General features: G+C 51.3%; 1 protein-coding gene across 1 annotated transcript in view; it reads right to left on the bottom strand.

The window, feature by feature from the left end:
• Positions 1–1,303: 1,303 nt before the first annotated feature.
• Positions 1,304–21,649, bottom strand: part of RALGPS1 (Ral GEF with PH domain and SH3 binding motif 1) — a 247,969-nt gene continuing 227,623 nt past the window's right edge. Inside the window, exons 15-20 of the mRNA XM_088018754.1 lie at positions 15,833–15,916; positions 14,285–14,390; positions 12,380–12,472; positions 12,105–12,210; positions 9,320–9,411; positions 1,304–5,678 (exon numbers count right to left, since the gene is read on the bottom strand). Of these exons, the coding sequence (XP_087874880.1) occupies positions 5,649–5,678; positions 9,320–9,411; positions 12,105–12,210; positions 12,380–12,472; positions 14,285–14,390; positions 15,833–15,916 (511 nt within the window). The 3' untranslated portion in view covers positions 1,304–5,648. The remainder of the gene's footprint in view (positions 5,679–9,319; positions 9,412–12,104; positions 12,211–12,379; positions 12,473–14,284; positions 14,391–15,832; positions 15,917–21,649) is intronic.

The following is a 21,649-nucleotide window of genomic DNA, read 5'->3' as shown; positions in this document are numbered from 1 at the left end:
CAGTCGTGGGTTCAAGTCTTGACTGGATGTGATGTACTCTTTCCAGCTGTGTGACAACCGCCGCACCTCACCCTCCTCGCCTACTCCCCAAGTCAAATGCATCCGTCTCAGAGCCCTTGAGCACAGCACCGGGGCTGAGGGCAGCGTCCCTACCTGGGTAAAGTTGGGGGTCACTGTGCCATCTAAATCGTGAGGAGGAGGTAAGTTAGGGCCCCTCAGCAAGCAGGACTTGTAGGGAGGTGTGGCTCTGCTGGGGTGGTGGACCAGAGCCTCAGGGGTGTGTGTGGGAGCTTGTGCTTGGAACATCAGCCATTGCACTAGCTGGGAAAACTGAGGCAAGCAGGGCCGGGGCTCCCATGATCAATTTGGATCCTGTAACTGGCACACACTCCCTCATGACTTTCCCAGGGCTTTCACTGTAATGCCTGGACTTCTTTGCTGCTGCACATTCCAGCAGAGAAGCCAGTCTGGAGAGAGAATGAAGGAGAGAGAGAAAGGTAGGAAGCTTTCCACTTCTTCCAGCCCCTTGAGACTCCACCTTCGTCCTTCCCGTGCATTTCCATGAGACAGGCTTGTAAGACGGTCCCCCTTTTCTTAAGCAAACTAGAGTGGGTTTCTGGTTTTTGCCTAACATCTTGAACTCCCCCAACATATCTTTTCAGACCTGGATCCCATTACTCCCCCAAATCCTTTATTCAGTGAGACTCGGTTGGCTGCTTCCCCCAACTTCATCTCGCTCCTTCTCCTTTCTGTCTTCCTGCCTCCCCCGCCCTCCATGTGTTCAGCAGTCTCTGAAATGAATCTCCAAATGCCCCGGTCTCCTCCCCAGATCCTCCATCTCCCTCCCTGAGTGCCCAAAGCACTGACTCTGTCCCTTCCTGAAAGCATTGCTCCCATATGTCATTTATGTTCTAGTAACCTCTAAGCTGGGCTCTGAGTGCCCTAGATCTCCTCGATCTCTGTATCTGGCACAGCAATGGTTTACTAAGTGAATGCACGTGAATAATAAATTGAGCAATGTTCATTGGAAAACACATTTAATTTCAAAGTAAACAAAGATGTTTGTACATTAAAGTATTTAATTAGTGAAACAATTATCAGTGTAACAAGCTGAAAAATACAGCAACTTGATACAAGACTGAGGTAACAAAATACTTCACCAAAAATCTAAAGAATCCCACTGAGGGCTGATGTTCAGTGGTTATTGTGGGTGAGACAGTTCACAAGAATTAGAGAAAGTCCTCACACAACTGCATGCGGGGGGGGGGGGGGGGGATCTGCTGGAAAAAAAAGACAGCCCAGGAGAGTGCAACAGATTTAACAAGAAACAAATTAAAATGTAGAAACTGATTTTCAACTTACTTTGAGGAATACATAAGAAATTGAAAACTACTCTCTACACAACATTTTGAATGCTAAGTGAAAAACCATGCATTTTGGCACGAAATTTATTAAAGATTATACCATACTAATAAATTAATTACTAATATTTCATTACCGAATGGTCACAGTCGTTCAGAAATGGGTAAAGAGAAGAACAATTATAGAACGGACAGATGATCCTTCGCGTTGCTGCTGCAAACAGGGATTTTGGGGCTGCCCCCAGCGTACCCACCCTTGTGCAGCACAGGACTCTAAGGTGGTCCATGGTACAAGTTCTCAACACCCGTGAAAATGCAGCTCTTGCTCATGCTGTACTTGCATTTAGCATTGAAATTAAAACTAAAAAAGCCTCTGGAGTAAATACTGTGAACATTCTGACCCTACTCTCTCATTCCATCTCAGAGTCCTCCACAGCATGCCCGACCAAAGCTCTGTGCCTGGGTGTTCTGCGACAACCAGCCTCTAGGACAGCGACTGCATCTAGTTCTCTTTGCAACTGAACTCACCGATCAAGAGGCTATTCAGTCTGGGGAGCGTTTTGAAACCTTTCCGGAGAATGTGCGCAGGGTTTCTACCCAGTGTTAGGAGAGAGGCAGGGTCTTGCCGGAGGAGAATGCCATGGTGAGGATTATTTGTTCGTTGAGTGTGGTCAGCTCCACGAGGGCAAGGATCAACTCTGCTTGTCCTCAGCCATTTACAATATATCCCGGGTAGAGCCTGGCACACAGGAAGCACTTACTGGAGTCATGAATGAACGAACGAATGAATGCATGAATGGGTGATTTTGCACAGAGAATGTTATTTCCAGGGGACTCGTGTAGTTGTTTTTTTTTTCTATTTAAAACATGAAATCACACAACATGTCAGTATGATGTGAGGCTGGTTAAAGCCATTTATGAAGTCACGCAAAATAAGTTAGGTTGTGTTTTTAGCAATGTTCACCCTGTTACAAGCATTAGTAATGTGGGTGCAGAGCTGTAGACCCCACCTGTTGAATGAAATCAGACCCGCTTACGAAAGGCTTCCCATTTTCATGGATCGTTTTCCACTTGTAAAATGGTATCCTAAAAGATACATGTCTTGGGCTTGGGAGGTGGCAGAGGAAGATGATGAAAGAAATACTGGCCATCTTGGTAAGGAAAAAAAATGCTTTATAAATTCAGTTGGCAAGAGAGAGTGAGTTCTTTCCTAAACAGAAGGCCTTCAAGTATCTTCCTGTTTAGGTTCCATTGCGAGAAAGGTTGATGAATGGGTGTCTTCAGGGAAGGAAAGGGAGGCTGCACTCTCTCACTGGCACACTCAGAACACTATTTCTACTGCTCCCCACTGAATCAATCCTCCATGAAGCATTTCAGTTGTCAGAATTCACTTGGCTGATCTTGAGTTACAAAACATGTTCCAACTGAGAGGGGCAAAAATTATTCCCAGGGAGAGGTGCATGAGGCTCTTGGGGCATCATAATGATACCAACTACCTATTCCACGATTTTGTAGACAGAATTCTGTAATTTTCATTTTGGGGCACCATTATCTGTTCGCTCAAAAGAAAAAAAAAAAAACTTAAAACCAACAACCAGCATATGCATGCAAGACATATCACCTTTGATGGTTTCACAAACGGTGCATTATGGACAGTCAAAGCGCAAAAACCAGAAATGCTTCCCCCCAGGGTGAGAATCCACCCATGGACTTCTCCCTTTTGGGGTTTGTACCTGGCCTTCTCTGTGCCAGCCTGAGGGCCTCCTCACCCGCTGTTTGAGGGACAAACCAATGGCGGGAAGATAATCAGCACTTAAATGCTTGGCCCCACGTCCCATCTAGGACAGCCCAGCATCTTTCGGCCTGTCTCCAGGACCCTTCTGGTACATTCGAGGTTCTTACCAGCTCTAAAGGCCTTTGCCAACAAGGTCTAAGCAGATTCTTCAAGAGTCCTAGCTAAGAATGTTTCTAGGAGGGGATATGGGATCAGCCTCAATCAGTGAGAAGACTAAACATTTTGCATTTTGAAAAGAATTGCAATTGTGCTATCTCAAGTTCAGCTCAGAAGAAAATTTTTGCAAAAGATAAGAAAAATGTGTAAAGGGCAAAAAATGCACTGACTGAAGGGGGCCTGAAATTCTGAGGTTCTTGGATTGGCATCTATAGTATTTCATGCAAGAAGAGCCAGGACAGTTGAGAAGTGGAGAAACCCAAGGAAAATAAGTAGCTGATTTTCCTTCCAGTCTTGCACTTTCCTCTGAACTTAAGACTTCAAAAAATATTAACAGGTAGAATCAGATCAGTGTAGGTTAAAGTGTTAACACTGCATGGTTCTGGTGAGAGGTGTTGGGAGTGTTTGGTGTTTTCATTCGGCCTCTGGATGCCCATTTGAGTAGTCACTGGTGTGAACTGGGTGCGAGCATCCAGCCCCCCAGCTGTGCATGGGTGTGCAGAGCACTCACGGCCAAGATTGGATGGCACCAACTATACCACCACCTGGAGCTTCTCCTGGCACAAAAGTATTCTAGATTTTGCTCCTTTGGAGGGTTAGTTGCTGAGCACATTAAGCCTCGACCATAAAATAAGGACCTGACGGCAACTACTTTCCTCACCAATTCGTTGGAATTTTCAGGAAAGTTGTCACCGTTTGATCAAAATACAGTGGTGGGTCCTTTGGTAGTTTTAAAATTCACCTATCACACTTCACTGGTGAAGATGTTGTTTTGAAGCATCTTGCCCAGAAACTCTTAAGAGTGATTTGATGTCTGATCAGTGTGAGCTCGGAAACCATGACAGCAACAAGGACCCAGGAATTCAGAAAACCCTTTCAGGGTTTCCTTCTCAGAATTCGGACACCCAGATTAGAGAGGGAGGGAGGGAGAGAAGCTATGGTGATAAAGCTACCATAAATAAAGCTAACTTTTATTCTTTGTTTTGAATAAAGATGTATTTGTGCAAAATAAAAGCCACTTAAAAGACAGTGACGGATCAAGGACATTGTCCATGTGAAGAGTGCTTAACTGAATGCAGAGCTGGGACCATTCACTCCCCAGGGCTTTGCTCTCTTGTCACCATGGTCATCAACAATTGTGGCCTTGGACTTGGATGTGGAGAGCTTGCTGGTGACTGCGTTTGGGGGCAAGACTGGGGGAGCTTAAGGCCTCAGTGTCACTCAGCTCCCCGGTGGAACCAGGAATCCCAGCGGGCCCCGCCCTGGCAGTAAATGATGGGAGCAAAGCCTTGGCCCGCAGGAGGGGCTGGTGCACAGCGGCTTCTGTGCATGAGCATGGCAGCCTCTGGGTGCTTCCTAGGAAGTTGGGAGAAAGTGTCATGACTTCCCTCTCTGGCATGGTCTGGGGCTGGGGTGGAGGGGAAGAAGACACGGGCTTTCAGACCCTGCAGGAGAGGGGTAGGAGGGAGCAAGCAGGCCAGCCCAGTCCACAGTCCTGAAGCCGGGTCCTGTCTCAGAAGAGCTAACAGCAACAAGGCCTGGAAGGGACCCGGGGGGCCCAGAGAGCAGGCCTTCCAGATGAATAGCACCCATTGGAACAGAAAACAAGACACAATTTAAGGCATTGTTTGTTTACAGTAAAAGAATGCAAGGAACCCTTAACATAGGAGGAATCTGGGCTCTCACTCTGACCTTCCTCAGTGGACAAGGCTATCATGTCAGATTAAAGCAGGGCCTCAAAGCGAATGAAGGGTGTGATGTCACAAGTCTTGTGCCAAAATGCATGTTTCATGAAGAGTTCACACTCGCTCGCACGCACACGTATACGGCACGCACACGCAGAGGACGCTTTGGGGGTTGTACAAAATCTGAGGCAGCCCTGTGGGCGAGCGACCCCATGCACTTGGGGTATAAAAAGCCAACTCCATAGCCTGTTCCTTCTCTCTGGCCCCTCATGCAGGTTAACACTGTCCACTCTTGTGCAGGAGAAAGCATGGGAGACCCAACGTGGGCCGGATGCTCTCTAGTCGAAGCAGCGGCTGGTGGACGGATGAGGGCCCAGAGAGGGAGGGTGGGGTGCACAGTCTGGGGCCCAACCATGGCCCTGCGGGGTGGTGCTGAAGAATGAGTGTCATGAGAGTCGCTGGGGATTGGCAGGTGGACCCTGCACTGGCGGAGCCCTCTGGACTGTGAGGCCACAGGCCAAGTCCCCTTGAGTCCGGCCGTGAGTCACCCAGCATCCTGGCCAAAAGCCTGTGCCCAGGACGTGCGCTTTGCCACCAGTCCCAGGCTGGGCTCCCAGAAGCCTCTGAAGTCACGCCAAGTCCTGCAGAGACTTACTCAAATGACATAAGGTTTGCAGGTACCTGGAAGAGAAAGCTCAGCCTCTTGTCAAAGTTCCAACCTTTCGGAATGGGACGAAGGGTGCCCCTAAGGGAAGGGATCAGGTCTTTCCCAGTGAGTCTGCGAATGAGCGGGGTGGGTGGGTAAGAGGGCCTGGCAAGAAACACGGCCGCTGTTTGTCAAGTGGTCGCTGTGTGCCAGGCACTTGACATCATCGTGTCCTTTAGTCCTCACGACACCCCAGGAGGCAGGTTTGGGAAGTGTCCCCGTGACAAAGATGAGGACCCTGAGGCTTAGAGAGGGGAAGCCCACTTCGAGTAAATGGCAGGCCACGGCCTCGGAGCCCACGCTCTCTTGTTCACTAGGCTGGTGGCAAAATAAAACTGCACTTGGAACGGAGAGGAGGCAAATTCTGCAGGAATGGGCATGAGCCTCTGGAAGGGAAACCAGCGGGCAGGGGTGGGTGGTGAGGGGGTGGCAGGAACTGACAAGAGGGAGCACCAGGAGGAGCGACCAGGACGCTGGGAACCCTAAAGCCTTCCCAGAGCTGTGTCCCCAGGACATGATCCCTTTGCTGGGGAGACCTTTCCTGGGGTGACCACCAGCCCAGGGTCAGGGTGCTTCCCTCTCCCTTCCCTCTCCCTCACCTCTCCCAGGGTGCCCCCAGCCCCAGGCTCCCCCACCCGGCTCTGCTATAGGGTTCCAGGAGATTTGATGCGAAGCAATTTCATCAAAAACTAATCCATCTTAGTGTCAATTTGGTCAAAGTGATGAATTGGGAAAAAATGCATCTCCTTGCACCAGGAGATAGTTATAAGAATGGTCACAGCAGCACTGTTCAAAATAGCAAAAAGCAGGAAATTATTCGTGGGATCACTGCCAGAAGAATTAATAAAAAAAATATCAGTACAAATACATGAATGACAGCTACACACATTGACATAGATGAATCTCGGGAACACACTGTAGGAGAAAAGCAAGTCACAGAAGAAAATATCCAGTTATGGTCCTATTTTTTAAAAATGTTTTTAAAAATGTACCCCAGACAATACATTAAGGAATCAAATACACATGCTAACACTTTAAAGGAACAGTAAATAAATCAGGAGAGTGGTTAGGAGGTGCAGGCAGGTGGGTGGGACCCAGAATTAGGAAGAGGCCCCTGGGGGAGGGAGGTGTTCTGAGACCCAGGGAGGTCCTGCCCTTAGGCTGTGTGGGCAAGGAGCTGGGTGTGGTTTTTTCCGCTGCGCTTTACACCTTACACATATTATCAATAAGGTTTAAGCGTATTCGGTGTTAGTACAAACAATTTTAAGAAGTGCAAATCTACCAAAAAGAAAACTAATCCCAGTCACTGAGATTTTCCATGGGAGTAGATGCATTTCTGTGATTTCTTTCACTGCAGCCCCTGCATGCCATCACAGGGATGTGCTGTGCTTTATTTAACTAATCTGCTTGGAAGAGTTAGCTGTTGCCAACTTTTTATGATCACATACAGCATAGAGCAGAATACGTGGTTGAAAGTAAATTTGAAATGGAAGGGGAAAAAAACGTAGAAAAAAAAAAAAGGTCCCTCTCGCTTAGGTCTAAAAATTGGACAAAAATACTTAAAAGTTGCAAAACTTTGCCATGGCATACCCCATTTGCCATCCATGAAATTCAATCTATTTGTTCTTCTGACCAAACACCTGCTCTGCCAAATGGGTTTGACCCAGTTTCCTGCTACCTGCTGTATATCACTTTAGGAATTTTATATACAGAGGCAAACATACATATTATAAATATGCTTATGTATTTTAATACAAACGAGATCACCCTTACGTATGTTTTACCCTTTGCTTTTTAAAATTTTGTAATTTTTTAAAGTAATCTCTGTGCCCAACGTTGGGGCTCAAACTCATGACCCCGAGATCAAGAGTTGCATGTTCTACCGACTGAGCCAGCCAGGCGCCCCTATACTTTGCTTTTTACTTATATCTTGGACCCCCTTTCAGGGTACCATACACAGATCTGCTTCTGTCCTTCTAATCACTACCAGGAGTCACACAATAGGGATTTACTGACGGTCACAGAGGTTTCTAGTTTTCTCTATCAAGGGCAATGCTGCAGTGAACATTTTTTTAAGTAGCCTTCACACCAAAGGGGCTTGAACTCATGACCCTGAGATCAAGACTTGAGCTGAGATCAAGAGTCGTGCGCTTACCTGACCGAACCAGCCAGGTGCCCCTGCAGTGAACATTAACCACACACCTTTGTGGACATGTGTGAGTCTATCACCAGGACAAATTCCTAGCAGGCAGATGGGTGAGTAAAGCGACTCAAATACAGTTTATTTTGAGCTTTTCTGTGGTAACTCACATTTTCCTTTTTTCAGTCTTTCCTGTTTTAGTTTGTTGAGAACTTTTTACTAATTGTGCTTTCTAGCTTCCCATCATCTATAACCTGACCAGCTTGTCACGTATGTTCTCATGTGATGTTACAGATGAAAATCCTGATTAGGACCAAACCGAGACCTCCCTCTGATCTCCGAGAACCACTCGGAGGGGCCCAGAAGTCCGTGACTGTGCTGTCACTAGCATCCTCCCCGACCCAAATGCCTGGTGTGTGCCAGCCTTTGCTGAGGCCCCCCCTCACAGCTCAGAGCTGGTGCCTCCCAGCTGCTACCCACCAGAAGCTGCCATAGCCTACTCTCAATTTCTGGCGCTTGCTGGGTCCCCAGGTGGAGAGGGACCCACTCCACAGTGCCCTCTTCTGGCTGATCCCTGGAGAACGTGCACCGGGAAGCTTAGGGAGAGGAACGCCAGTCCTGGCACCAGCAGCCAAATGCTGACTCCCAGGCACAGGAACGTCCAGCCTGCCCCACCGGGTGCTGAGGGCTGAAGCAGCCATGCCTCTCAGCAGTCTGACAGCCGAGGCTGCGCTCCAGGACTTTAGCTCGATGCAGGAGGCTGAGCGAGTTTGGGGCCCTCTGGGAAGTGCGAGGCGGGGGAGCTAGGGGCAAGTATAGACTTTGGTGGCCAGCCGACCGGGGTTAGATCTCATTAACCTTGGCACCTTGAACAAGTGCCTGCCACTCTCTGAGCCTCAGTGTCCTCAGCATAAAATGGAGACAGTAAGAGAAATATGCCTCACAGGGGTGTTGGGAGGATTTGGCCAATTCTGGCATGTAAAGCATTTCCCATAATGCCTGGTCCTGGGCAGGGCACAGATCGGAGGTCCTGCTGGCTCAGATACACTGAGGACCAGCCATGTTTGGCTCTCAATATTAGCAAATAGTATTATTCCTAGGGGTTGTGGGGCAGGGAGGCCCTATTGTCAGTCTGGAGTACGCCCACGAATCAGCTTTTGGGGGACATGGTTTAAATGGATGCTATATCCTGATCCTTGGGGCGATCTTGCACCTGCCACCACACTGTGCCTGATGGATGTCTTAGTGGGAAAGACACAGGGACCAGATTCACAGTTCTGGTCTGGAGCCAGGTTTAGTTCTAAGCTGAGCAGAGGGTGCCCTGTCTCATGGAGAAAAGGTTGCTCAAAAGACGGTGCCTGGGAGCACAGCTGATAGGCTCTGAGGGAAGGACGGAGTCCTGTTTTCTATGGACTCTTAGTCCCTAGGATGGGAAGAGGATATTTCCAGAGACATGCACGGTTTCAGTGACTTTACCTGAGGCCTGTTGCTTTTACATGCATCATCCAAATGCTTGTGCCACAGTATTGCATGAAACCGGGAACCAGTCTGGAACTTGTAAACATTGCCTGACGGGCAGAGAAACCATTGGTTAGGAAGAGGGAGGGTCTCATGGGAGGGTCTGCCTGTGACTGGGACATGAAGATAAACATGAACTTAGGTTAACTAAACCAAGGAAGATCAGGAGCAGTCCAAGGTAAGCTTGGGGCTTGCAGGGGCAGAACCTCTGCTGCCTCTGGGCTGTCTCTGTGGACCCGGGCTCTTAACCATTTTTGGGGCCATGGTGCATTTGACTCTGGTGAGGCTGTGGACCCTTCTCAGAATAACATTTTCAAAACGCATAAAATAAAATACAAAGGAGATCAATACCACCAAAATGCAGTTATCAAACTACTAAAAAACACTTGAGTGATACAGTTCTAGGTGTGCTTCTCTATGCACCAGTAACAAGATCTAGGGGCAGGTCTGACACTGTACTGTAATTCCAGAGAGATGAGCAGAAATGCCACTCTGAGAAATCTGCAACTATATGTGACAGGAAAATTTCTGTGGTTTCTCTTGGACATAAAATCACAGTGTTGTGAACATTCTAGTAGTTTAATACTCGTAAATAAAGGTGGTGAGAGGCCACAGAAAACAAAGATGCAATTTTCTTTTTTGCCACTCGAGTTCACAGACCCCTTGAATTCTATCCACAGACCCTGCCACCCTCTGTGTCGTATTTCCCTCCGCTTGGGGACAGTGCTTTCCTGTGGGCTAAGGCCCAAGAGTGGCCTGTGGTCTCCGTGGCCATATGGTCCCCAAGTCAAGCTTGTGTAGGCACAGCCTTTACTTCCCCAAGAAACCACTTCTAATCCAGGCCTGGACCTTGAGGGAGAAATTCCAGGGGTGACCAGATCGGGACATGCTATGACGAGTGTGTAGCTGTGTGTGGATTCAATCACTCAGACGTGGAGCAGAGAACTTGGCTCCTCTCTTCTCCAGTCCCTGGGCCCCTGGAGGTTTCCTGTTTCTCGACTTCCCAGCTAACAACACTAGAACCCTGTGGTCTCTCTATTGCAGCATCATCTGCATTACCTGGGAGCTTGTTAGAAATGCAGAAGCCTGGGCTCCAGCCCAGATCCACTGAACCCAAACCTGAAATTTTACAAGTTCCTCAGGTGATTTGTATGTACATGAACCTTGCACTAGAAGATTCCTGAGAAGATGTAAAGATGCTTGGAGACCTGACAGGCCCAGTGACTTTGCCTGGCTAGAACCCAAGACCCTGGTATTTTGGGGTTTTGTCATGTGACATGGGCTACCAGGAAGACAAGCATGAGCTATTCTTTTTCTTTTTCTATTTTTTTTTAGTATAATTGACACAAAATGTTACATTAGTTTCAGGTGTACAACACAGTGATTCAACAAGTTTATACATTATGCTGTGCTCACCACAGTGTAGTGACTATGATCACCATACAACTCTATTTAAAATATCATTGACTATATTCCTAGGACTTACTCATTCCATTACTGGAAGTCTGTATCTCCCATTCACCTTCACCCATTTTGTCCATCCCCCCCATCCCCTCCCCTCTAGAAACCATCAGTTTGTCCTCTATATTTATAGGTCTGATTCTGCTTTTTGTTTGTTTATTCATTTGGTTTTGGTTGTTGTTGTTTTTAGATTCCACATATGAGTGAAATCATATCACATTTGTCTTTCTCAGTGTGACTTATTTTACTTGGCATAATACCCTCTAGGTGCATCTATATTGTCACAATGGGCATGATCTCATTTTTTTTATGGCTGTGTAAAATTTTTATGGCGTGTGTGTGTGTATGTGTGTGTCACGTCTCCCTTATCCATTCATCTATCAAAGGACACTTAGGTTGCTTCCATTATAAATAATATAATAAATATAAGGGTGAATAACTTTTTGGATTAGTGTTTTCATTTTCTTTGGGTAATTACTCAATAATGGAATTATTGGATCATATGGTGTTCCTATTTTTAATTTTCTGAGGAACCTCCATATTCTTTTCCACAGTGGCTACACCAATTTAGATTCCCACAAACAATGCAAGGGTTCCTTTTTCTCCACATCCTCACCAACACTTGTTACTTCTTGTCTTTTTGATTTTAGCATTCTGATAGGTGTGAGGTGATACCTCATTGTGGTTCTGATTTCCATTTCTTTGATAGCATGGCCTATTCCGAACGTCAATGCAAATAGGGCTCGTGGACAAGATGGCACCCAGAACCTCTCCTTCCATCCATCGTGGTCATGGGGGAGGGATGGAACCAGGAGGAAATGGGAGATGACCAGACAAGTTAAAGTTGGGGCTTCTATAAAAGGGCTCTTCTCTGATTTGGCCTTGGACCAGGATACTGTGAGAGTCTCATGGCACAGGTAATGTCAGGGGTGCCCCTGAAATCTCCCAAAACCCAAGACCCTCCCAGCCACATGGTCCATGCCTTATGCAGCATTATATTATTTATTCCAAGACCCTGAGTCTACGGCTTCAAAGGTGATGAGCCCCAGTAGCCACAGATGAGGCCACAAAAGGGTTCCTGCAGCCACGTGCCATGCCCAGTGGACACACTGACCACAAATGAAGCGGTATTCACGGACTAGTGTGGGGACCCTCTGATCACAACCTAAAGCAAAGGGAAAGCAGCAGCCCCCAAAGTTCTTACGGTTTCAAAATATACATTTAGCAGAAGAGGAAAACAAGGTAGAAGTCATGGGCACCCAGCACCGGGCCTGCTGCTTACCTTTGTCGGGGTTATTCAGCTGGAAGATATCGGGGTGCTCGGGGTCGTCAGGCAGCTGCACCATCCAGCCCACGACAGAGACTTTTTTGCCGGGTGTGGATTTATACTGGGGAAGAACAACAGTATAACCAGGAGGCCCATGCCCTCCATTCCCCGAGGAAGCTGAGCTGGGCCTTCCCACCCTCGCCACCTCCCCTGCTTTCCTCCCCCCTCCGCCCCCCGCCAGGTCACCCTACCTGAAGTCCCAGCATGGAGAGTCCTTTCATGGGACTTACGTGTTTTCTGTCTGTGCCCCGCAAGGACTTGGCTCCGTAGTACAGGAGGGTGGATCCCGAGAGTATGACCCAGTACCTGGTCCATGAGGACAGCTACAGAGGAAGGGGAGGCAGAGTGGCAACGCTGCACGTGGTGGGGGTGGAGTCCCCCCCTCCCTGCCCGATTACAGACCCGGTCACGTGGCTGGAATGGTGTCCCCTCCCTCCCAATCAAGGCCAGTGCAGGCCTCATCTCTTCCCGGCCCTTCACGCATCAATGTCATTTCCACCCCGGGCCTGGAGGAGGGAGACCCTCCACATCAGTGCCTCTGAGCTCTGAGCCCTGAGCCCGGCCTCCTCTCTCTGGCTCCTTTACTCCGAGAGCCTTTCATTTTTTTCACCTTGTTTAAGGCAGTGTCAAGGCTTAATTTCTATGTGTTCAGGTGACTTGGGTCCAAGAAGGTCCTGGGGAAAAACATGTTTAAAACACAGACATGCTAAACCACAGCCTAGGCGAACCATAGTATCAGCACTGGGGTGCTCGGGCTGAGACTGAATGGCAGCACATGGGAAGTCTGTAGGGTTAGAAGGGGGAAAAGCCAACAGGGCAGAGCTATAGGTATTCTTTCTGTTTCTCTAGGCGAGAAGCCTGGGATTTTCTCTTCAGGGGGCTCTGCTCCTTGGTTTAGGGAAAATCACTTCGATGAGCCTTTTGGTTTGCAAAGGCGAAGCAAGAATCCTCTCCTGAAGGGAACAAGGTTGAGTGTAGCGAGGCAGACCGTTCTGCATCACAGCCGACAGGACCCCTCTCCGTGCCGGATGGGGCCCCAGCGCTGGCCATAGTGAAAGCACTAGCTTTCAGACGTGTTTGATGACACCCACACGTGTGTGTAACACACATGCACATACATGTCGAACTGGAAGAAGTTTCATGAAACAATACTTACCTTTATTATATGGAACACTGACATTTTCCATTCTATTCTATTCTGCTCACAAATACCGGTCATGACCCACTGGACTGATTTCATCACTCAGCACTGGGCCAACCAGCATTTGGGAAAACTCTGCTAGTGGGACACTGTCTCGCCCTGGCTCAGAATGACCGAGGCCTGAACTCTGAGCATGGGAGAGAAGCAGGTAGGTCTGTACAACAGGCTAGATCTAGGGCCCCATGTCACAGGATGCTCTGTGATAATCTGGGCCCAAGGGACAAAGTTGCGGCCCAGGGCTGCGGTGAAGACGCTTCTTACCCACGAGCCACCTGGCACCTGCAGACAGGGTAGCCTCTGGAGGTGACAGCTGGGCTGGCGCCCTGGCAGCTTCACGGTGGACACAGGCAGGAGGGGGCTCCATGGGCAGTGGACAGGGCAAGCAGGGGCCAGAGCAGGAGCAGGAGGGCAGAGCAGACACTGCCTCGAGGTGCAGCCCACGGGCCGTTTGTAGGAAACCCTTGCATGGATGCTCCGTGGTAACAGTACAGGGGTCTTTGCCTGCAGCTGAGGCCCTGCCATGGGTGGAGGTCATGGAGCCAGTGACATGTGGGTCCAGCACAGGTGACGCAGGAACTAGTGGTAGAGCCTCAAAGGCCTCCAGATGCTGCTGCCACGGGGAGAGAGGGCATCTGCAGCTGGGGACATGACGCAGGCTGTGTCGACCCTCTCGGGGGAGTTCCAGCCCAATGCCCAGGGGTCTGCAGGCTTCCACTTGCCCTCGTCACAGCTCTGGCTCACCACGTGCTCGCTGTGTGCACGGCTGTGCATGTGACAGTCTTGCTGAGTTCTCGATGACATAGGCACTATTTTATCCCAGTTTACAGATGTGGAAAGTGAGGCCCTTGCCCACTCAGTAGCACAGCCAGGGCCGGAGCCCAGGGCCCTCCCTGATGCCCCTGCTGCCTCTGGACGGAGGTGGGTCTGCACTTACCGCGGGTCTCCGTCCTTCCTTGAGCAGAGTTTTCCTCCTCAGAGGACCCTCCATGGTGGGCACTGCGGCTGAGCTCCCCAGCGTACAGATGCACGGGCCCGTGGGGCTGGGGGGAAACCACCAGTCAGACACTGCCCTGGAAGAGCCCCGGTCAGGCACCCTCTCCCTCATAGCTCCCCACTGCCAAGTCCATGATGCGGTGCCAGGCCAGAGGACTCAACAGGGTCGGGGCAGGTGGCGCTGGGCTGGCCACAGCTGGAAACTTTCACTTCCCTCACCTTTCGGGGCACCTTGAGGCCCGAGGCTTGGTGACAGAGCTCCTCATAGCCCAGGCACCAGCAGCACGGCCAACCTGCTCCTGACCTCTGCGGGCGGCTTCCTCCTGGCCCTCCCTGTGGTCTCGCCCTCCTCTCCACCTGGGGAGCCTGGGGCCCGTGCGGCCCCTCCTTGTGTTGGCAGCAGCCTGGAGGAGCAGCAGGCACTAGCGGGAGGTGGCAGGGGAGCGAGAAGAGAAGTGGGGCCAAGCCCAGCGCCTTTGCCTCAGGGCTTCGGGCGCCACCTACAGGTAAAGACAGCCAAGTGCAGCACTGGCCTGGACCTGCCCTGAGGCTCTGGATGGCTTCGGCTCACTGAGGAGGTGCCTCCCATAGGCATCTCCCTCAACTTGGCGCCCCTCCTCAAGCTGCTCTTCCTCCACATGTGGGTGACCGGTACCACCATCCACCCCTGCAAACCTACTCAATCCCAAGGACGCACTACTGATCCCAAGTCCTACATATGCCTGACTGCCCCTCTCAGCCATCCCACTCCCCCTACCTTAGGTCAGACTTGCTCTTCCTTTGGGCAACTGCCAGATGCTCTCCCCTGGCCTCCCTGAGGCCACTCCTGCCTTCCTCCTGCACGCTCTCCAGCTCTCCATGCCACGGCCAGGATGACCTGGTCATGCCACTGTCTGTCACCCCCCCCACCCCAAGCCCCCACCCCCACCTCGCCAGCCTCATCTCCACCCCTCCCCTCTCTCAGTTCCCAAGCCACCCTGCTCTTCCTGCCTCCCTTTGGCTTGAGGTGCTCTTATTATCCCTACACCTCCCCTCCCTGTATTTTTTTTCAGATTTTATTTATTTATTCATGAGAGAGAGAGAGGGAGGGAGAGAGAGAGAGAAGCAGAGGGAGAAGCACGCTCCCAAGGAGCAGGGAGCCCGATGCGGGGCTCGATCCCAGGACCCTGGGATCATGACCTGAGCCGAAGGCAGACGCTTAACCATCTGAGCCACCCAGGCGCCCTCCCCTCCCTGTATTTGGTTCATTCCTATCACTCTTCCAGTCCTTTCTCCAGAGAGGCCTTCCCTGCTCTCCCCTAGCAGAACACCCCACCTCCTCTCTGGGACCATCAGGGATCTGGGATTATCGGTTCAGTCTCTGTCTCTCCTGTGGCGGTAGCCTCTTGGACTCTGGCTCATCCAGCAGCCTCGAGCACAGTGCTCTTGTCATCCAACAAACAGCCTAGAGCTAGTTGTCAAGCAAATGAGCACACAAACAAATGAATACCTGTAGACGCAGCTCCGGGTTCTGGGAGAATTCCGAACTGGAACCCGCCAGTTGGGCCCTAGCGTGGCATAGAGACGTCCCCTGCTTCAGAGGAAAAGGGGTGAACTTTAGCAACAGCTGGGAACAACCAGACACTCGGAGGAAGCAAGGGCATCCCAGACTCTGTGGGCATTAGCTCAGGAGGCTCCAACCCCAGCTCTTCCTGCACCTCCTATGTCACATTGCAGACACATCTGGGGCACATCTGGAGCTGCCAGGTCAGTGAACACGACGCCCCCAGAGCCTCCATCAGTGTCAGGGGGTGACTAATATCAGGGCACACCCACTGACCCAATGTGAAGCTGACATGTTTAATAGAAAATGCCGTCCAGCCCAAATAGGCCATGGTAAATCCAATTACAAGGGCACATAGAACTGAGGGCAGTCCTGCATGTTGGGCCTGGGTTGGGGGGGGGGGCGGTGTGTGCACCATCCCCATTCACCAGGGCACAGCTGAATTCCTCTGTTTGCCGTGTCCTCTCCACCAGACAGCCTCCTCTGCTGGCCCCTGCCGGGTACCTGCCATCTCCCTGCAGGCTGCTCCTCTGGCTTCTCTCCCACCTGGTGTCCCCAGCAGGGAGCCTTTGCAGGGAAAGGTACAGCTTCCAGAGTGAGCAGAAGTTTAACCTATTTGGGGGAGAGGCTTCTGTCTTTCTGTCTCTCCTCTTCACCTTTTCCTCTTTTAGCAGGATGATTTCCTGTGTCCACGTGGTCCTCAACCACCTGCTCACCCCTGCAGTATGGTCCCCCCGGGCTGGCGCTTTCCTGGCCCTTTGGCCAAACAGGGATATAACCCAATTTATAAGGTCAGACAAGGTCAAGACTGCCTTTGCGGTTCCCTGCGGCCAGTCTAGGTTGCTGCATGCGGCCCCACGGCAATGGACACCTTGGGGGGGGGGGCGCACGCTCATTCATGGCAGCAGGTCCGTCATAGCATAAGTGAGCTTAGGTGCCTCTGAGGGGAGGGACGCGTGGCTCCCTTTCCCTCGGTCCTCCACTTGAGAAGGAACTGTTCTTGATGACCATCTTGGGTCTGTTGTACAGAAGCCCAAATTCAGGGCTGGTGGGAGTCTGATGGCCATCTAGGCCAGCTGCCCATCGGCCCCTCCTCTTTAGGTAGGTACATCCTCAGATGTAACGGATTTCAGCCTTTCCCCAGCACACCTGGGTGACAGATGATGGTCACAGGCTGACCCCATCCCCACCACAAGCCATGGCGCAGATGAGGCCCTGGCATGCCCAACTCCCAGCCCACGGCTGGACTGCCTCCTCCCTCCCCTCCATTCAGAAAGAGGCTTGCAATGCAGTGAGTGAGCGGGACATGACTAATCTGCTCTAATTTATGAAAAGCTCCAGGATTTCCACCGTTACCGGAACGCTGCTGAGTACCTCATAACATGGTATAACCCCGTGCTGACGCAGGCTGCTCGGAGCGCTCATGACGGACTGCCTCCAGGTTGCTTTCCTCCCCAGCCATTACCAGAGATTTCTTATGAGTCGGGGCAGGGTCCGACAGCAAACCGTTCTGCGATGACATCCCTTGTGCCCAGGGGACGTCTCCTCGTTTGATCTGATTCCTGCTCTGAGTTGCCACCTGTCTGGAGTCTGAGATGGAGCCTCCCTTTCCAGAGCTGGGTCCTCTGGTCCCTTCTTCTCCACCTTTCTTCTTGTCCTTTTGCCCTGGTGCCCAAGGATAAGGTGCAACGACAGTGGGCTGTTCTCAGTGTCCACCATTGGGGGGATGTGGTTGGCGCTGCTACCTTCCCTCCGTCCTTCTCTCCTTTCTGAGAGAGTCCACGGCTGCACGCTCAACAGATGTTTGCATGACTGACACTTGTCAACAGAGAGCTTTAAATCAGCATCTTCCAACCTGTCTAGGCTTTTAAGCAGCCTTTCTCCACGTGGGCTGCCCCCCAGTGCACTGGGCTGGTGGGGGGAAGGCAGGGGTGCGGAGATCACTAGTGAGTGAGGGCTCACATGTGCAAGGCCGCAACACTCATCATCTCACTGGAGCTTTATTTAAACATATTATCTTCCCCAGAACAGGGAAGCTGAGGCTCAGTGATGGGAAGACACTTGACCAAGGCACGAGCCCAGTAAGCCAGGATTTGACCCCTGTTCTGACTCTACTGCCCAGGCTCCTCCCACGCCATTCAGGGTCGCAGGGAGGCTGCCTCGGGGACTGGGTCTACCCTGTGGGTGGCTTCCGGACATTCTCCTCTCAGAGGCACTGCTCCTTTCAGGTCTCTGCTGCAGCTCACACTGGTCGGGCTTTGTCAGTGTCTGTGAGACTGGAGGGGCCCAGATCTCCTGGGACGGGACCACCCCTCGGGGCCCTCGGTCCTTGGTCTCTACACTGGAGTAAACTTGCGGTGGTTCTGACCAACCGGCACTTCAGAGCAGTTGCCATTTATCAACTGCTGACCATGAGACCCACCGCCCCTCCCACCTCTGGGAGGGCCACCAGTCCCACCCTGTTTTAGATGAGGAGACAGAGGCTCAGGGAGGTGAAGCCACGCATCCCACCGCACTGGCCTGTCATCAGGGATGGAGACGCAAGTATTCACAAAGGGAAGCTGACTCTCCTATGTGAGCAGAGGGCCTATGTCTGTCAAGCTGCTCCCAGTGGGGAAGTCAGGACCTGCTTCCCTGGAACCTGGGGGAGTGACCCTGGCCTTGAAGGTCAGCGTAATGGTGACCTTTCCCCAAGACCAGCTTTCAGAATAGTCAGGGTTGTGGTGGCCAGCCTTCCTCCCCAGGTGGGCCGTGCAGGGCTGGAGGAGGGTTGTGGCGGTTGGGGTGACTGTGGCTGGGCCCAAGCAGGCTAGAATCAGCACAGAGGAGCCAAGATCTTCAGCCACTGGAACCAATCTGATCATGGCCCTGCTTTGAGAAGATTTGTTATTTGAATGTTCAGGGCCACAAATGCAAAATGAATGGGCAGTGGTACCCGGTAAACTCAGAAATCAGGGGATTTCTTGGACTGACATGGGGGTTCCCACTCCAGAACCATGGACACCTTTCCCAGCATGATGCTGGGAGCAGAATGTGGCTGAATGGAATGTATCCCAGGAAGGCCATTTTATTGTTTCCTCTCAAGGATGGATCTTGGGCAGTGGTGGGGAGGAGGGATGCAGCAGGCAACCCAACTCATGGGAAGTCTGGTCTGGGGAAGATGTAGGCTGGCAGCCAAGTAGAACACTTCAGTCCCAAATGGTGTACAAAATGATGATGATGGTGGTGGTGGTGGTGGTGCTGCTGCTGATGGTGATAAGGATGGGCTGACAAGAATGATGGTATGGCGATGATGATGGTGTGATGGAGATGACGGGGTGCTGGGGATGATGGCGTGATAGGGATGACGGGGATGACGGGGTGCTGGGGATGATGGCGTGATAGGGATGACGGGGATGATGGGGTGATGGGGATGATGGGGATGACGGGGATGATGGCGTGATGGGGATGACGGGATGATGGGGTGATGGAGATGACGGGGTGATGGGGATGATGGCGTGATGGAGATGACGGGGATGATGGGGTGATGGCATGATGGAGATGACGGGGATGATGGCGTGATGGGGATGATGGGGATGACGAGGATGATGGCGTGATGGGGATGACGGGATGATGGGGTGATGGAGATGACGGGGTGATGGGGATGATGGCGTGATGGAGATGATGGGGATGATGGGGTGATGGCATGATGGAGATGACGCGGATGATGGGGTGATGGCATGATGGAGATGACGGGGATGATGGCGTGATGGGGATGACGGGGTGATGGGGTGATGGAGATGACGGGGTGATGGGGATGATGGCGTGATGGAGATGACAGGGATGATGGGGTGATGGCGTGATGGGGATGACGGGGATGATGGGGTGATGGGGATGATGGCGTGATAGGGATGACGGGGATGATGGGGTGATGGTGTGATGGGGATGACAGGGATGATGGGATGATGGGGATGATGGGGATGATGGCGTGATGGGGTGATGGGATGATGGGGATGATGGCATGATGGAGATGACGGGGATGATGGGGATGATGGCATGATGGAGATGACGGGGATGATGGGGATGATGGGGTGACGGGGATGATGGGGATGATGGGATGATGGGATGACGGGGATGACGGGGTGATGGGGATGATGGCGTGATGGGGTGATGGGATGATGGGGATGATGGGGATGACGGGGTGACGGGGATGATGGGGTGATGGGATGATGGGGTGATGGGATGACGGGTATGGTAAGGATGGGATGATGGGTGATGAAGTGACAGTGATGATGGGGATGATGAGGATGGAACGATGGGGGTGATGGGGTGATGGGGATGATGGGTGCTAGGCAATGTGCTAAGCAGTATTTATTATCTTGTCTAATCACACTGGGGGTTTCTATCCTGAAAATCAGGAATACTGTTAGGCAGGCATTATTTTTTTTTTTGGTCTGTTTGTTTTATGCAGGCTCCACACCCAGCAGGGAACTCAATGCAAGGCTTGAACTCACAACCCTGAGATCGAGACCTGAGCTGAGATCAAGAGTTGGACACTTTACAGACTGAGCCACCCGGGCGCCCCAGGCAGGCACTATTCTTACCCCCGCCTTATAAATAACGAATCTGAGGCTTGGAGAGGTGGAGTAACTTGCCCAAGGTCACAACACTAGGAAGAGGAAGAGTGGGTAGTGCTGTTGAGGCAGAAGGAGCCAGGGTCCTGCCTGGGCCAACAGCATCATGAGAATTCAGACTAGCCAAGGCAGGTCCGAAAGGCATCTTCCTCTCAACAGTTTTCTAGGTACATATTAAGTAGCATCATGGGGATTAAATTTCATAAAGCCCCGAGTCCCCGTTGCTGGTTAAGGAGGTTGGGGAATAGGGAGAAGTCTCGGGTAATAATTACATTGGGGTCTCAGTAATCTTGTCTTAGCAGAAGTAGGGTCCTCCGCCCTATTCTTCTATCTCAAGTGCATTGGGCCCCTTGAGGTAGAAGTGTGCCTGTGGAAGGGCCCAGGAAATGCTGTTCATCAACAGTGTCCACCTGCACCAGCAAATCTTAATGGGAAGCCATCCCATTAGCCAGAGCTTGGTCCCCCAGCCACTTCTGAAGATTCATCTCATCCGCAGACAGGAAGCTGCCACTCTGAGCTCTGCTGGACCCTGGGACATCCCTTCCAGCAGTACTTGCTAAAGGACTTTTATTTACTGCTTATAAGCCACTCACTCACTCCTCTCTGGGTCATGTCCCTGATCTACTGAGTGGGACTCTAGGAGCCATATAGGTACTGCATGTTTAGCTGAGTGGATAGAACAACACCTGATCCAAGCCAGGTCAATCAGATTTTCTCTCATGGCAATTAGGAACCAGATGTGAGAGATGTGAAGTCAGGCTCTGTGGCCGGATGAAGGTATAACATGTAAACTTGGGAGCTGTGAGGTGTCCATCTTCCCCTCGATGAGCTGAGAAGTCTAGAAATCTGGTCTGCAGAGAGAGAGGGGATTGTAGCAGATATATGTGGAGAAGGACTGATTCAAGATGGAAAGAAATCCTGCCCACTGTCTAGGACCTGAATCTGAGGGGTTGTAGGTATGGGACAGAGAGGCTGTGGGCTGAGATTTCTCAGCTACCCGTGAAGCCACAGCCGCTAGTGGGCAGGGCACAGCCCAAGGACAAGGTCAAGCAAAAGGCCCGGGGACTGCTGCCCGCTGTTCTATCTGAGACGAGCCTGAGCTCCTGGGTGGAGCCTCATTTTCCAGACTTCAGTGTCTGTTGCTGAAAGC

The sequence above is a fragment of the Eumetopias jubatus genome, unplaced genomic scaffold, assembly GCF_037043125.1.
Source record: "Eumetopias jubatus isolate StellerSeaLion01/CBP00866 unplaced genomic scaffold, mEumJub1_p1.0 scaffold_15, whole genome shotgun sequence".
NCBI lineage: Eukaryota > Metazoa > Chordata > Mammalia > Carnivora > Otariidae > Eumetopias > Eumetopias jubatus.
The sequence above is the reverse complement of the archived record's forward strand: the minus strand, read 5'-3'. Positions and strand labels throughout refer to the sequence as shown.